The following is a 13,888-nucleotide window of genomic DNA, read 5'->3' on the forward strand; positions in this document are numbered from 1 at the left end:
ATGTGGTCACAAGGAGAATGTACAAACTCAATACAAGACAGCATTTGTAGTCAGAATCGTACCTGGGTCACTGGTAAGACAGCAACTCTACCACTGTGCCACTGTTTCTTTGCAAACTATTTTCTATGGCATGGCCAACAACTCCCGCCTGATTTTTCTACCATTTACCTAGAGTGGAATAATTTATAATACCCAATCAACCTACCAGAATGGCTTTTGGAGGTGGGTGGAAATTGGAACTCCTGGGGGAAAACCAGCAGTCAAAGTCATACCGCATGGAAACAGGCTCCAAGACACCTCATCTATGCTAGCCCCACCAGCCCGTGTTTGGCCACATCCCTCTATCCCTTTCCCATCCATGTACCTGTCCATGGAGAGAATGTACAAACTTCACAAGCAGTCAGATACAAACCCAAGTCGCTGGCAAGCGCACTACCTGCTGCATCCCACTGTACCGCCCTGATCAGTTGTTGCATGAAATTTCCATATCGAATCTGGTAATAATGTATACAAGGCAATCTAAAATGTGGATTATTGTGCTTCTACAGTTGGCAAATGTAAACGAGCATGGTGCCATAGCCTCAGATCAACAACAGCCTAGACCTACATTAGATGGGAGAAGCATATAATCATAATCATACTTTATTAGCCAAGTATGATTTGCAACATATGAGGAATGTGATTTGCCGTACAATAATACTAATAAAAAGCAACAGAACACACAAAATACATTTTAACATAAACATCCACCACAGTGACTCCTCCACATTCCTCAGTGTGATGGAAGGCGAAAAAAAGTTCAATTTCTTCCCTTCTTTGTCTTCCAGCGGTCGAGGGCCTTCAACCTTCTGTTGATGGGATGATCTTACTCCAATAGCCGGCGGCGGGCCTCCTCGTCGGGGCCATTAAGCTCCTGCATCGGGGGGGGGGGGGGGGGGGGGGGGGATCACAGCTCCTTTGCACTGCGCGATCAAACTCGGGTCGGGGCTAGCCGATCGTCGTGCAGTTTAGGAGCTTCCCGACTTGGTCTCTCCCGAGAATGCGAGCCCTTGATGTTAAAGTCCGCAGGCTGCGGTTGGAGCATCGATCCCAGGCAAGGAATCGGCCCCAATGGTAAGTACAGACCCCGCGGTGGGGCTCAAAGTCAGTCCCGAGAAGGCCTTCAGTCCACGATGTTAGACCGTAGAGCGACCGGAGATACAACCCGGAAAACAATCGCATCTCCGGCAAGATAAGAGATTGAAAAAAAGTTTCCCCCACACCCGCCCACCCCCCACATAAAACAAACCGGAGAACATTAACACAAACATTTTAAACACACTAAAAAGACGAAAAGGACAGACTATAGGGGAGGCTGCCATTGAAGCGCCACCTGGTGGTGTTTGTATATTTGTATGTTTGTTTGAATTTGCGGGGTGATTAACTAATTTGTTCTTTTGCAGAATGATGGCTAAAGATGAGCTCGTATGTCTGCTACAGAAATGTGTGGAAGTATTGCAGTCTTCAGAGCACAAATCTCTCGCCCAGGCCACACAAACACTGGAAGATTTCCTTGCAAAGTTTCAGAAGCTGGACGGTATGTGCTGAGCAGTGTATTCAATGGTAATGGGCCAGATCCAACATTTTGTTTTACAGAACTGAGATTTTCACCATCATTATGGAACAGAAACATTGGTGTTCCAGCTGGCAAAATCTTATTTATTTAACACTTCCCCATTATTTTAATTTCAGTTTGTAGAATAAAATAGCAGAGGGTGGTTACTCATTCTGTTGTGCTGTGCTGGCACTTTTTGATAGATCCAAGTAGTCCCACATTTCTGCCCTTTCAGCATTGCACTATATATATCTCCATCTTTCACACATGTTTCCTTTTTTTGAAAGATGTTCTTTGACTAGATTGCATATGCCTGCTATAATTCAAGTACATTTTTACCTGTATTTTCTTTGTTGTCCTCCCTAAAATGCGGTGTCCCGACTTGGGTATTGCATCGGCTAACCTATGATGAAGAATGGTTAATCACAATATCATAGAAACATAGAAAATAGGTGCAGGAGTAGGCCATTCGGCCCTTTGAACCAGCACCGCCATTCAATATGACCATGGATGATCATCCAAAATCATACCCTGTTCCTGCTTTCTCCCCATATCCCTTGATCCCTTTTCCTCATCACAGTCCTAAATGGCCTACCCCTTATTCTTAAAATGTGACCCCTGCTTCTGGACTCCCCCAACATCGGGAACATTTTTCCTGCATCTGTCCAATCTTAGAAGAATTTTATATGTTTCTCTAAGATGCCCTCTCATCCTTCTAAATTCCAGTGAATATAAGCCCAGTTGATACACTGCAAGGCAATGCAAACTAAGGACATCATTGTCAATGTGTCCACTTCCATGCCTCCATGGCATGTGGGTGGAACAGCCAGTGTTCTATGAATTCTGCGGATCTGTGCCCACTAGCAATTTTAGTTCATTTAATACTCGACTCTTCAGAGAGAGCGGCAGTGGGAACAGTTGAGTCTAGTTTATTATCATGTGGACCGAGGTACAGTGAAAAGCTTTTGTTGCGTGCTAATCAGTTAAGCCTAAAGACAATACATGATTACAATCGAGCCATTCACAGTGTACAGATGCATGATAAGGGAATAACGTTTAGTGCAAGGTAAAGTCAGTAAGCTGTTTCCAGCCAGCAGATAGAGCAGGGCAGCAGCGGGAAGGTTCAAAATAGCGTCTTGTGAACAGCTGAGTGGGTTAGTTTCCAGCCAGGAGGTGGAACGGAGCATCAGCTTTGGAAGAGTGTTGGTTGATAGGCTCATTGAGCAGCCGACAAAAATAAGTGAAGGTATTGAGGAGCAGCCTATTTGGAGCAGCCATTTTGGGATTGGCTGTGTGTTGAAGCTGAGCGCTGTATTTTGTAAGTGTGAATCAAATTGCAACCTAGGATTACAAGGCATTTTCAAAGAAGTTCTATGCTGTATCTCCAAACTAAACATTGGTTATGTAAAGAGTTGACATTTTTGCTGGACGGCATTTGATTTGCATCTATTAGTGGAGGCATTTGTTTGTATTTATTATCTTTTGTCTTAAGGGCATTGTTCCAATTTTTCTTTGGGGCAGTAGGGGAATATACTCAGAAAATTTTTTTTTCAATTATCAATTTTCCACAGATGCTCCTGTGGAAGATGTTGAAGATGGTGAAGAAAACATAACAGAATCACAGAGATCACTACAGAAAAAGACTGACTTATACCAGCTTCAAAAGGTTCCACTTTCAGTTAATACTTTGCTGTCTTTCCTGTTATGTTTCATCATCCATTTTCCATTTATTTTGGTGAACCACAAACTGATGGTGGTTGAAATGCTCACACCAATTTCTATACAACTGCGTGTCTGTGGGCTCATGTTTTGCTGCAGGCATATGAAAATAAATGATTAGAACTATCAAAAGAATATATTTTTACAATACGATAGAACTTTATTTATCCCAGGAAGGAAATTGGTCTGCCAACAGTCATAAAACACAACAAGACACATGAAACGTTAAATTAAAGTAACGAGTGGAAAGTCCAAGATTGGGGATATACAAAGTTTAGGGGGGGAGGGGAGTGGGGAGTGGGGAGTCAGTCCACCCCACGACAGAAGGGGAGGAGTTGTAAAATGAAAAGCTAACATTTTCACTGGACTATCAAAAGCCTGGTACACAATATATCAAGTGGTACACTTAAGATAACTTTAAAGGTAACTACAATGTAAGCACCGTGCCAAATTATTCTTGTAATTGCTTGCATTCAGCTTCTGGTGATAACCTGATAAGCCACTGTGGGATACGTCCATTTGTAATGTAGGAGAAAATGAGTGTGTACAAAATCATGGGCGGAATAGATAGCACAGATTCTCTTGCCCAGAGTAGGGGAATCAAGAACCAGAGGACATAGGTTTAAGGTGAGGAGGGAGAAGATTTAATAGGAACCTGTGGGGCCACTTTATCACACAAAGGGTGGTGGGTGTATGGAATGAGCTGCCGGAGGAGAGAGTTGGGGCAGGTACTATTGCAACGTTTAAGAAACATTTAGACAAGTACATGGTCAGAGGGATGTGGGCCAAACGCAGGCAGGTGGGACTAGTGCAGATGGGACATGTTGGATGGTGTGGGCAAGTTGGGCCGAAGAACCTGTTTCCACACTGTAACCCCCTAAGACTCTGAGAGACAGAAGAGAACCAATACAGAGCACAAAGTGTTGGAGTAACTCAGCAGGTCAGGCAGCATCTCTGGAGGACATGGATATGTAACATTTTGGGTTGGAACCACCTCCCCATGCATCTGTAGCATCTGCAGTTCCTTATGTCTCTAAAAGACCCAATATATTTTGGCTGAAGAATATATCAGTCTGAAGAAGGCTCTCGGTCCGAGACATCGCCCATTCCTTCTCTCTATAGATGCTGCCTCACCCGCTGAGTTACTCCGATATTTTGTGTCTACCTTCAATATATTTTGACAGTCATTATCATGAACATATAAAATTCTTAGAGGATTGGACAGGGTAGATGCAGGAAAAATGTTCCTGATGAGCCCAGAACCAGGGGTCACAGTTTAAGAATAAGGGGTAGGCCATTTAGGACTGAGATGAGGAAAAACGTTTTCACCCAGAGAGTTGTGCATCTGTGGAATTCCCTGCCACAGAGGCAGTGGAGGCCAATTCACTGGATGTTTTCAAGAGAGAGTTAGATTTAGCTCTGCGGCGCAATGGTAGCCCGGGTTCAATGTCGACTATGGGTGCTGTCTGTACGGAGTATGGGGCACCTTAGTCAGCATTGACAAGTTGGGCTGAAGGGCCTGTTTCACAACTTCATAAGTGATAAGAGATGAATTCGGCCATTCGGCCTATCAAGTCTATTCTACCATTCAGTCATGGCCTATCTTTCTCTCTCAACCCCATTTTCCTGCCTTCTCCCTATAACCCTTGATACCGTTGCTAATCAAGAATTTGTGCTGTTTGACTCTGTGTGAACAGAGGTGCGCAACAAAACCAACGAGCAGACCCCATAGATCAATGGAATTGGTCAGTAGTCTGAAGGAATGTTTTGAAAATCATGTGCTGTGTTCTTAAATCAAAATGAATGAAAATATAAATTTTGCAAAGTTGATATTTATTGCCAATAATGGCATTTCTTATTCCATTCAAAGAAACAATTTTTCAAAAGCACAAATCGCAGATGCTGAAAATCTCAAAACCGGAGGCTAAATAGGCCCCTGAAGTTCTGTTTTAATTGAAAGGGGTGGTGGGGGGGGGGGGGGGGGAATGCGTTTAAACAAAAAAGCCAAATATCGTCTTTTGTAGGTTCATAGCCACAAAGAAAAGGCTTCATTCACATTCAGTGTCTGGGTGTAGGCAACAGTTGTACCAAAATACATTTTTGACCATCATTGTTTTGTTTCGGATTTTGCAGACCTTAATGGAAATGAAGGTATTAAAAAGACGCAAGAAACCAAGCAGGTTTGAGTGTCTGCGGATGGATGTTCTTCAATTTATGGACCAACTTGCAAGGTAAGATAAAGGAACATCTGGCGAGAACCATAGCAGTGACAAGACAGATATGAGGATGTTTTCCCTTGAGTGCCTAATCAGTATAACGTAGAAACATATAAAATAGGTGCAAGAGTAGGCCATTTGGTCCTTTGAGCCAGCACCGCCATTCTATATGATCATGGCTGATCATCCAAAATCAGCACCCCATTCTGGCTTTTCCCTCATATCCCTTGATTCCCTTGGCCCTAGGAGCTAAATCTAACATTCTCTTGAAAACATTTCTGTAGTCAAATCTGTGAGGACGAAGCTGTCTGCACTTCTTATTTCATCACACCGCACATTGACGCACCCACAACCCCTTGCTTTGGTTTGACCCAAGTGTCATAGGAGTAACTTAAGTGCAGCAGCTAAGACAAGTCTTAGACTTCAGGTCTGAGGGAAGAAGGTTGCCAAGGAAATCTTGAACACCTATGTCCTGTCTACAGAGGTTCAGAGATAGGCCCATACCTGAGCAGGCCTTTGTAATAAGGAAAAAAACAAAATGCTGAAGTAACTCAGCGAGTCAGGCAGCATCCGTGGATAACATGGATAGATGACGTTTTGGGTCAGGACATCCCAACCTGAAACGTCACCTATCTATGTTCTCCAGGGATGCTACCTGACCTGCAGAGCTACTCTAGCATTTTGTGTTTTTCCTTGGTAAACTAGCATCTGCAGTTCCTTGTTTCTACAGGCCTCTGTACTATCTTGCAGCCTGTATTTTCTCCACCCCCCGCTTCCCCCCCCCGCCCCCGTTTCTTTTGTCATGTTATGCTTTTTGTCTAAACGAAGAAAGATCCATGTCGCTCGGAGACCTTTACATTTTCCCGCGACAGAAATAATTGACATATTACAGCTTATCTGCCCAAGATCCCCATAGACTAGATGGCCTTGTGGATTTTCTTTCTTCCAACTCCTTTCTTATTTCCTAAATCTCCTCCAGACAAAATAAATTGTTTGCCTTTCAGAGTATGAGAAGATGTGCATAATAGCTTCATAAACTTTAACACCAATTTCCATCCTGCACTCAAATTCACTTGGACAATCTCCGACACCTCCCTACCCTTTCTTGATTTCACAGTCTCCATCCCAGGAGATAGACTATCAACTGACATCTATTAAAAAACCACTGACTCCCAAAACTATCTCAACTACACTTCTTTCCACCCTGCTTCCTGCAAAGGTACTATCCCCTACTCTCAATTCCTCCGTCTACGCTGCATCTGCGTCCAAGATGTGGTGTTCAATACATCCGAGATGCCCTCATTTTGTAGGGAAAGGGGGATCCCCTCTCCCATCTTAGATGAGGCCCTCCCTCGTGTCTCCTCGGTACCCCGCAGCTCCGCCCTTGCTCCCCCTCCCCCTAGTCACAACAGAGACAAGACGCCCCCTAGTCCTTACCTTTCACCCCTTCAGTCGTCGCATACAACACATAATCCTCCGACATTTTCACCACCTCCAACGGGATCCCAACACTAGTCACATCTTCCCATCTCCATCCCTTTCCGCCTTCCGCAGAGACCGTTCCCTCCGCAACTCCCTGGTTAACTCATCCCTTCCCACCCAAACCACCCCCTCCCCAGGTACCTTCCCCTGCAACCGCAGGAGATGCAACACCTGTACCTATATCTCCTCCCTCGACTCTGTCCAGGGACCCCAACAGTCCTTTCACGTTAGGCAGAGTTCACTTGCACCTCCTCCAACCTCATCTACTGTATCCGTTGTTCAAGTTGTGGACTCTTATACATCGGTGAGATCAAACATAGACTGAGCGATCGTTTCATTGAACACCTTCACTCAGTCCGCCTGAACCTACCTGATCTCTCAGTTGCTAAACACTTTAATTCTTCTTCCGATTCCCACACTGACCTTTCTGACCTAGGTCTCCTCCATTGTCAGAGTGAGGCTAAACACAAATTGGAGGAACAGCATCTCATATTTCGCTTGGGCATCTTACAGCCCAGTGGTATGAATTTTAATTTCTCTAACCTCAAGTAACTCTCTCTCCATACATCCCTCTGCCACCCAAGTCACTCCAGCTTCTCGTTTTCACTCAACAAACAGCTACCAATGGCCTGTTTCCTTTATCATTGTTCCTTTTTTGCATATCTTTCATTCATTGTTCTTTATCTCTCTACATCATCTATATATCTCTCGTTCCCCTTTTCCCTGACTAGTCTGACGAAGGGACCCGAAATGTCACCCATTCCTTCTCACCAGAGATGCTGCCTGTCCCACTGAGTTACTCCAGCATTTTGTGTCTATCTTCAGTTTAAACCAGTTCCCTCCTCTACATAATAGCCATGTTTGCTTGTACACTATTTCAAATATTTTCTTGCAACTCTGCGCTTCTATTTTGTCTATTCTACAAATGTTTTAAATCTTCCAGGTATCTTCTACAAAGAGGGATCCAGTAACATCCAAAGGCCTAATCTTCTTGTGCAGATTTATCATCGCTTTCATTTTTTGGACTTTGCCTTATTAAAACACCAAACACCAAATGCCATTTGACTTTTTATGACGCTTTCCATTTAGGAAATTAAGTATGTTTGGACAGTGAACACTCCTTGTTTTCCCTCTCAAAATGATTAACATCACATTAATAGAGGCAATTAACTGTCTGCCTGTTCTGCTTTTATATCTTAGTTTTTCTGAAGTCTTCTTGAACCCCGCTTGTGGTTCTAAGTTCTGTCCAAATCACAAACAAAGTATAAAAACATTACTAATATTTAATCTCAGGGTCCATCATCCAAATCCTGTCCATCAAGAAACTTCTAACTTTTCCTAAAAAATAGCAAAGTGCTGGAGTTATTCAGTGAGTCAGGCAGGAAATCTGGGGAACATGAATAGGTGACGTTTTGAGTTGGGGCCCTTCTTCAAACTGATTGTGTGTGGCGGAGGATGAAGCTGGAAGAGAGGTGGCCGCAGGACAAAGCCCAGTGAGTGATAGGTGGATACAGGGGAGGGGGGTTGGGGGGGGGGGGGTTGAATGGCAGCTGTTGGATGAAGGTCTGAGATGAAAAGACAAAGTGTGAGACAAGGATAGAAGAAGTGTGAAGCCAGAGGTAGGAATATAGGTGGACGGTGACAGGGAGAAATGGGCACAAATAAACCAGCATTTGAACTTCCTTGTATCTCCTTTTCCTCTTTGTGAATTTGTTCTTGACAAACCACTTGGGAAGACACCTTCATGGATGCTTTAAAAAAACCTTATACACCATAACTCCATGTATGCTGGATCAACCTGTTCTTTTTGCAAATTTATTGTGGTTACTATCACTTTTAAGATAAATTTATTTTACAATACCAGAGTGGAAATGTCAAAGTCTTGCGGGCATACTTTTAAGCCGAAAGGGGCAAAGTTTAAAGGACATGTTCAATTTTTGTTGTATGCACTGTGATGGGTGCCTGGCAGATGGGATAGTGATGTTTAAGAGGCTTTTAGATAGCCAGATGAAAATGCAGGGAATGAGGGGGTTTGGATCATGTACACACAGAAGAGATTAGTTTATCTTGGCACAGACAGTGTGTTGTACTGTTCTCTATACTATGTTCTATGTTAACTAGATTCAAACTAATAGATTTGAAAACCCCATTTGGATCAATTAATTTGCAAACCAAACCAAAATATTTAAAATAATGAAAGTGAAAAATAGTTCAGTCGAGCAAGAAACATTTCTAACGTTGTACTCATCATCTACCATGAAGCACTTCGTGTTTCTGCTTACCTGTAGCTTGTTAACTTAGTTTAATCACCTGCCCTCCTTGTGTCATTACTTCACTAAAGCTGACTTAATCTCTGTTTGCTTTTAAGACTGTTCCGTTGATTAATATCTCTGTTGCTAGGCAATGATTTGAAAACTCTCCCCAATGTTTGAAGAAGCAACAATGATTTAATGGCAAGCTTTAGTCAGCTGGTATTTTTGTAATGTCAGGAGAGGGTGAAACAGCAGGTCCAGATCCTACTTTTCGCAACCTTAGCTTAACTTGAGTTCACAAAGAACCATTTCTTTACAGTAACTGGGACTGCTTGAATGCAGAGAGGAAGTGAGCAGTAAGGATAGAGTTGAACATTCATGTTACCATATCAACACGCAATCTGCTTCATAAAGTCATAGAGCTGTACAGCAAGGAAACAGGCCCTTCAGCACTCAGCCCAAATGCCGACCAAATTGGCAGATTGGGTCTAGCCTATTTGCCTGCATTTGGCCCACAGCCACGTTTACTCTTTAGACAAACTCAAGAGAGATAAAGTTAGCTGCACAGAACCAGGCCATTCAACCCAATAAGTCTGTCCATTCTTCTGAAATGCACATTCCTGGCAATTGCTGAAATTATATTTAAATATCAACTTTGGATTTCTGCCAGAATCTTGCCAAAAATTAATCCTTCCGGCAAAACCACATAAAACCCAAATTAAAACATTGTAGAAACTTGTACAGAATTTCCTGATGCAGTAACCTAGAGAGTGAAGTCGAGGAGAAGTATTTGTGTCCATTTTTGGATATTCAATACAATTTGTTGGTAGGTTTTGAAGGGTTTGCTGCTGAATTAGCATTTGCTGTTGAAGTCTTACCCATTGTGAATTTGGACAGGGTACTTCCCATCATGATTCATCTTCATAATGAATGGTGAGGTTATTTTCCTGCCAAATTTTGCACATGTGGTGATATCAATATGTCCGGTGCCAAATAATTACATACCAAGAGAAATTGGATCAAAAGACTATATATCACAATCTTTGTCATGTGTTCACAGTTCAACAAGGAGTGCATTTTAGCTGAGAGTACCAAGTCCTGTGCAGTTCTAAAAAAATGTAGCTCTGGAGGATATGGTAAGATCAGATTTAACAGTGATGTTGACCCATTTTTCGTGACACTCGCCATGGGAAATGAATCGGTGTTAAATGCTGTAATTCAACCGATCCCTTGGAGCAACAGTATCTTAATTTTTTTTAATATTAATTAAGCTTTAGTATAACATGTAGTGTCTGTTTAAGGATCAAATATGAGAGGCATCCAAATTATAAGCAAACAGAGTGACTGAACTTCAGAAGTATGTTTTTGACTTCTTGCTTTGGGACATTTTGATTCTGTGTTGCATTGTGTAACTACACCTACTTAATTAGAATTTATCAGTGATGGAGGTTTGACATTGAGTGACTGGCAAGGGCATTGGTGAAACCTGTCTTATTCTTCCTGGTTTCATCTCTTGTGAATTGCTCTAATTTTGTGTTATCTCGGGCTTGATTAGTGTCAGGGGTTATGGGGAAAAGATAGGAGAATGGGGTTGAGAGGGAAAGATAGATCAGTCATGAGTGAATGGCGGAATAGACTTGATGGGCCGTGGCCTTTTTCTGCTCCTAGAACTTATGAACTTGGACATTTTTGAAGAAAGCAGCTTTATGTCCCATTGGCCTGAGAGTGGTTCATATTGTGAAGTCAGTGATTATCGGTCTTCTGTGCTGGTTGTGCTCATTTAGAAGATTGTTCAATGAGTCACCACACCAGTTTGTACCAATAAAAATAGTGGGCAAAAATCATTTGTATCATTGCAGCCTATTGCATATAATTTATAACAGGAAAACAGATGATTTATCCCAACTGGACCAAATGGGCATTTATGATCAAAGATAGACACAAAATCTAGAGTAATTTAGTGAGTCAGGCAGCATCTCTGGACAAAAGGAATAGGTGACGTTTCAGGTCGAGACCCTTCTGCTGTCTGACCAACCCTGCAGATGGCTTTAAGTAACTCGTATTACTATCTAAAGGTAATAGACCGCATAAAGTCAGCTAATTCTTTAAGCGATTAATTTCATCCCCAGGATAATTTTTTTGTCTGAAGAAGGGTCTCGATCCAAAACGTTACCTATTCCTTTACTTCAGAGATGCTGTCTGACCTGCTGAGTTACTCCAGCTTTTTGTGTCTACAGTTTAAACCAGCATCTGCAGTTCCTTCCTACACATGGGTATTTATGATCCATGTATGTTCCTGCCAAACAATTCAATTTTTCTTTCTTTCTCCATTTAGCTGAACCACCTGGGATTATGAGATGCAGTGTCTCAGCACTCTGTTGAAAGAAGTTAAAACCATATTCCTTATTAATGATAATATTCTACTTCGAATCCTGTATTCCTTGATCCATATTATTGTCCTGCTAAACATCATATTTAACAATGCATGAAGTACATTGGTACAATGTGGGGTTCATATAATGAAAGGGATACTTGCTAAACATGAAAATATAAGTCACAATTAAGGGAGGTGGTGCTGATCAAATGTTAACGTCAGAATGGACCTGATCAGCATATTGAATGTAGTATGTTTGTAATTAAGGTGAGGTGCTTTCAAGTCCCTCCTCTGTAACCGGCTGCTGCAAGGGCAAAATACCGTACTAACTGTGGACAGGTGCAGACAGAGGTATTTGGCATCTCTTCTATACACTGACTCAATGTCACCTGTGATTTGGCCATCCACAGAAGTGTCCTTGGTGAATCTGTACATGGTTTTGGAGCCGTGCTTAGCTTACACTCACGGGTGAAGGGGGAGGGGGGCTAAACATGCAGCCCGAAGCTGTACCTGTTCTGATGGTCAACTAAGAGATAATTTTGCTACCGATTCGCACTGGTTGTGGTCTGCCGAGAGGGAAGTAGAGGATCCAGTTGCAACAGGAGGCACAGAGGGGCTAGTCTGATGATGAATTTTGAGGAGATGATAGTGTTGGACGCCGAGCTGTAGTCAATGATGTACACGTTCCTGTTGCCCAGATGTCAAAATGTATTCCGTTTTTAATTATATCATTCCTCGCACTCCTGATCGCTTCTCAGCTATGATGAACCTGGGGATGATTTGCTTTGTTACTGATGAAAGATAATGCTAATGCCATTATTTTAATGCTTTTTTCAGGCAATACCTAGTGTCACCAGACACGCAGCCACTCCATGAACTTGTATATTTCAAAGATGCTAGCACGCTTCGCAGACACCTAAATGCAGCCCCACGCGCTGCCCTGCAGATGGCTTTAAGTAACCCGTATTACTATCTAAAGGTAATAGACTGCAACAAGTCAGCTAATTCTTCAAGCAATTAATTTGATTTTCTTTGAAATGTAGAGACAAAGAACTGCAAGTGCTGGTTAATACACAAAAGGACACAATGTGCTGGGGTAACTCAGCAGGTCAGGCAGCATCTTTGGAGAACATGGATAGGTGACGTTTCGTGTCGAAACCCTTCTTCAGACAGATTGTGGGGTGGGAAGACAGCTAGAAGAGAGGAGAGGCAGGATAGAGAATGACAGGAAATAAGTGAATGCAGGTGTGGGGGGATAGGCAGATGGTCGGATCAAAGGCCAGAGATAAAAGCAGTAGTTGTGATTTTCTTTGATCCTAGTAACCATGAAACAAAATCCAAATATCTGAGTCTCGTTTGCTTTCCAGTTATACAAATAAAGCTAGTTACAATATGTAACGTTGAAACATTCGCTGCTCGGGTTTCCATTGTTGTATACTTTTTTTTTTTTTAAATGGACAGTAGGAAAGAGCAATAAAAGATGCAAGTAGATTAAAATCTAAAAAGTTATATGTACATGAGGAAATATTTGTGGAGCAGTTTGTGGGCGGCACGGTGGCGCAGCGGTAGAGTTGCTGCCTTACAGCGCCAGAGACCTGGGTTCAGTTCTGGCGACGGGTTCTGTCTGTACGGAGTTTGTCTGGTCTCCCCGTGACCTGGGTGGGTTTTCTCCGGGAACTCCGGGTTCCGCGCACAATCGAAAGATGTACAGGGTGATGGGTTAATTAGATTAGTATAATTGTAAATTGTCCCTCGTGTGTGTAGGATAGTGTTAACGTGTGGGGATTGCTGGTCAGCACGGACTCGGTGGGCTGAAGGGCCTGTTGAAGACACACGGAAGTGCAGATGCTGGAATCTTGTATAAAACACAAAGTGCTGGAACGACTCAATGGATCAGACAGCATTTGTGTAAGTAAGAGGCAGAAAATGTTTCCGATTGGGACTCTTCAGACAGATTGTAGTGTGTGGGGGGGGGGGGAGATCATAACAGCTGGAACCACAGGGGGGGACAGTGAGAGTGGGTCTCAGAACAACTGACAGAGAGAGGAGAACTTCTTCAAAGTAGCCATACTTTGAGGAGATTTCGCAGTGGAGCAGTAAGATGGAGACATAAGAAACTGCAGATGCAGGAATCTTGAACAAAACACAGAGTGCTGGAGTAACTCAACGAGTCAGTCCGCATAAAAAGTGTTGGTCTGAAGAAAAGTGGAAGATGGTTCTGATCAAACGTTAACTTCAATGTGGATCTGAT

At 42.7% G+C, this 13,888-nt stretch overlaps 1 protein-coding gene across 3 annotated transcripts in view; it reads left to right on the forward strand.

The window, feature by feature from the left end:
- orc3 (origin recognition complex subunit 3) overlaps nt 1-13,888 on the forward strand; it is a 57,415-nt gene that overhangs the window by 26,282 nt on the left and 17,245 nt on the right. For all 3 annotated transcript variants that reach the window (XM_033020845.1, XM_033020847.1, XM_033020846.1), the window contains 4 exons: nt 1,443-1,576; nt 3,166-3,260; nt 5,447-5,544; nt 12,475-12,616. In XM_033020845.1, the coding sequence (XP_032876736.1) occupies nt 1,443-1,576; nt 3,166-3,260; nt 5,447-5,544; nt 12,475-12,616 (469 nt within the window). The remainder of the gene's footprint in view (nt 1-1,442; nt 1,577-3,165; nt 3,261-5,446; nt 5,545-12,474; nt 12,617-13,888) is intronic.

This window comes from Amblyraja radiata, chromosome 5, assembly GCF_010909765.2.
Source record: "Amblyraja radiata isolate CabotCenter1 chromosome 5, sAmbRad1.1.pri, whole genome shotgun sequence".
Taxonomy (NCBI): domain Eukaryota; kingdom Metazoa; phylum Chordata; class Chondrichthyes; order Rajiformes; family Rajidae; genus Amblyraja; species Amblyraja radiata.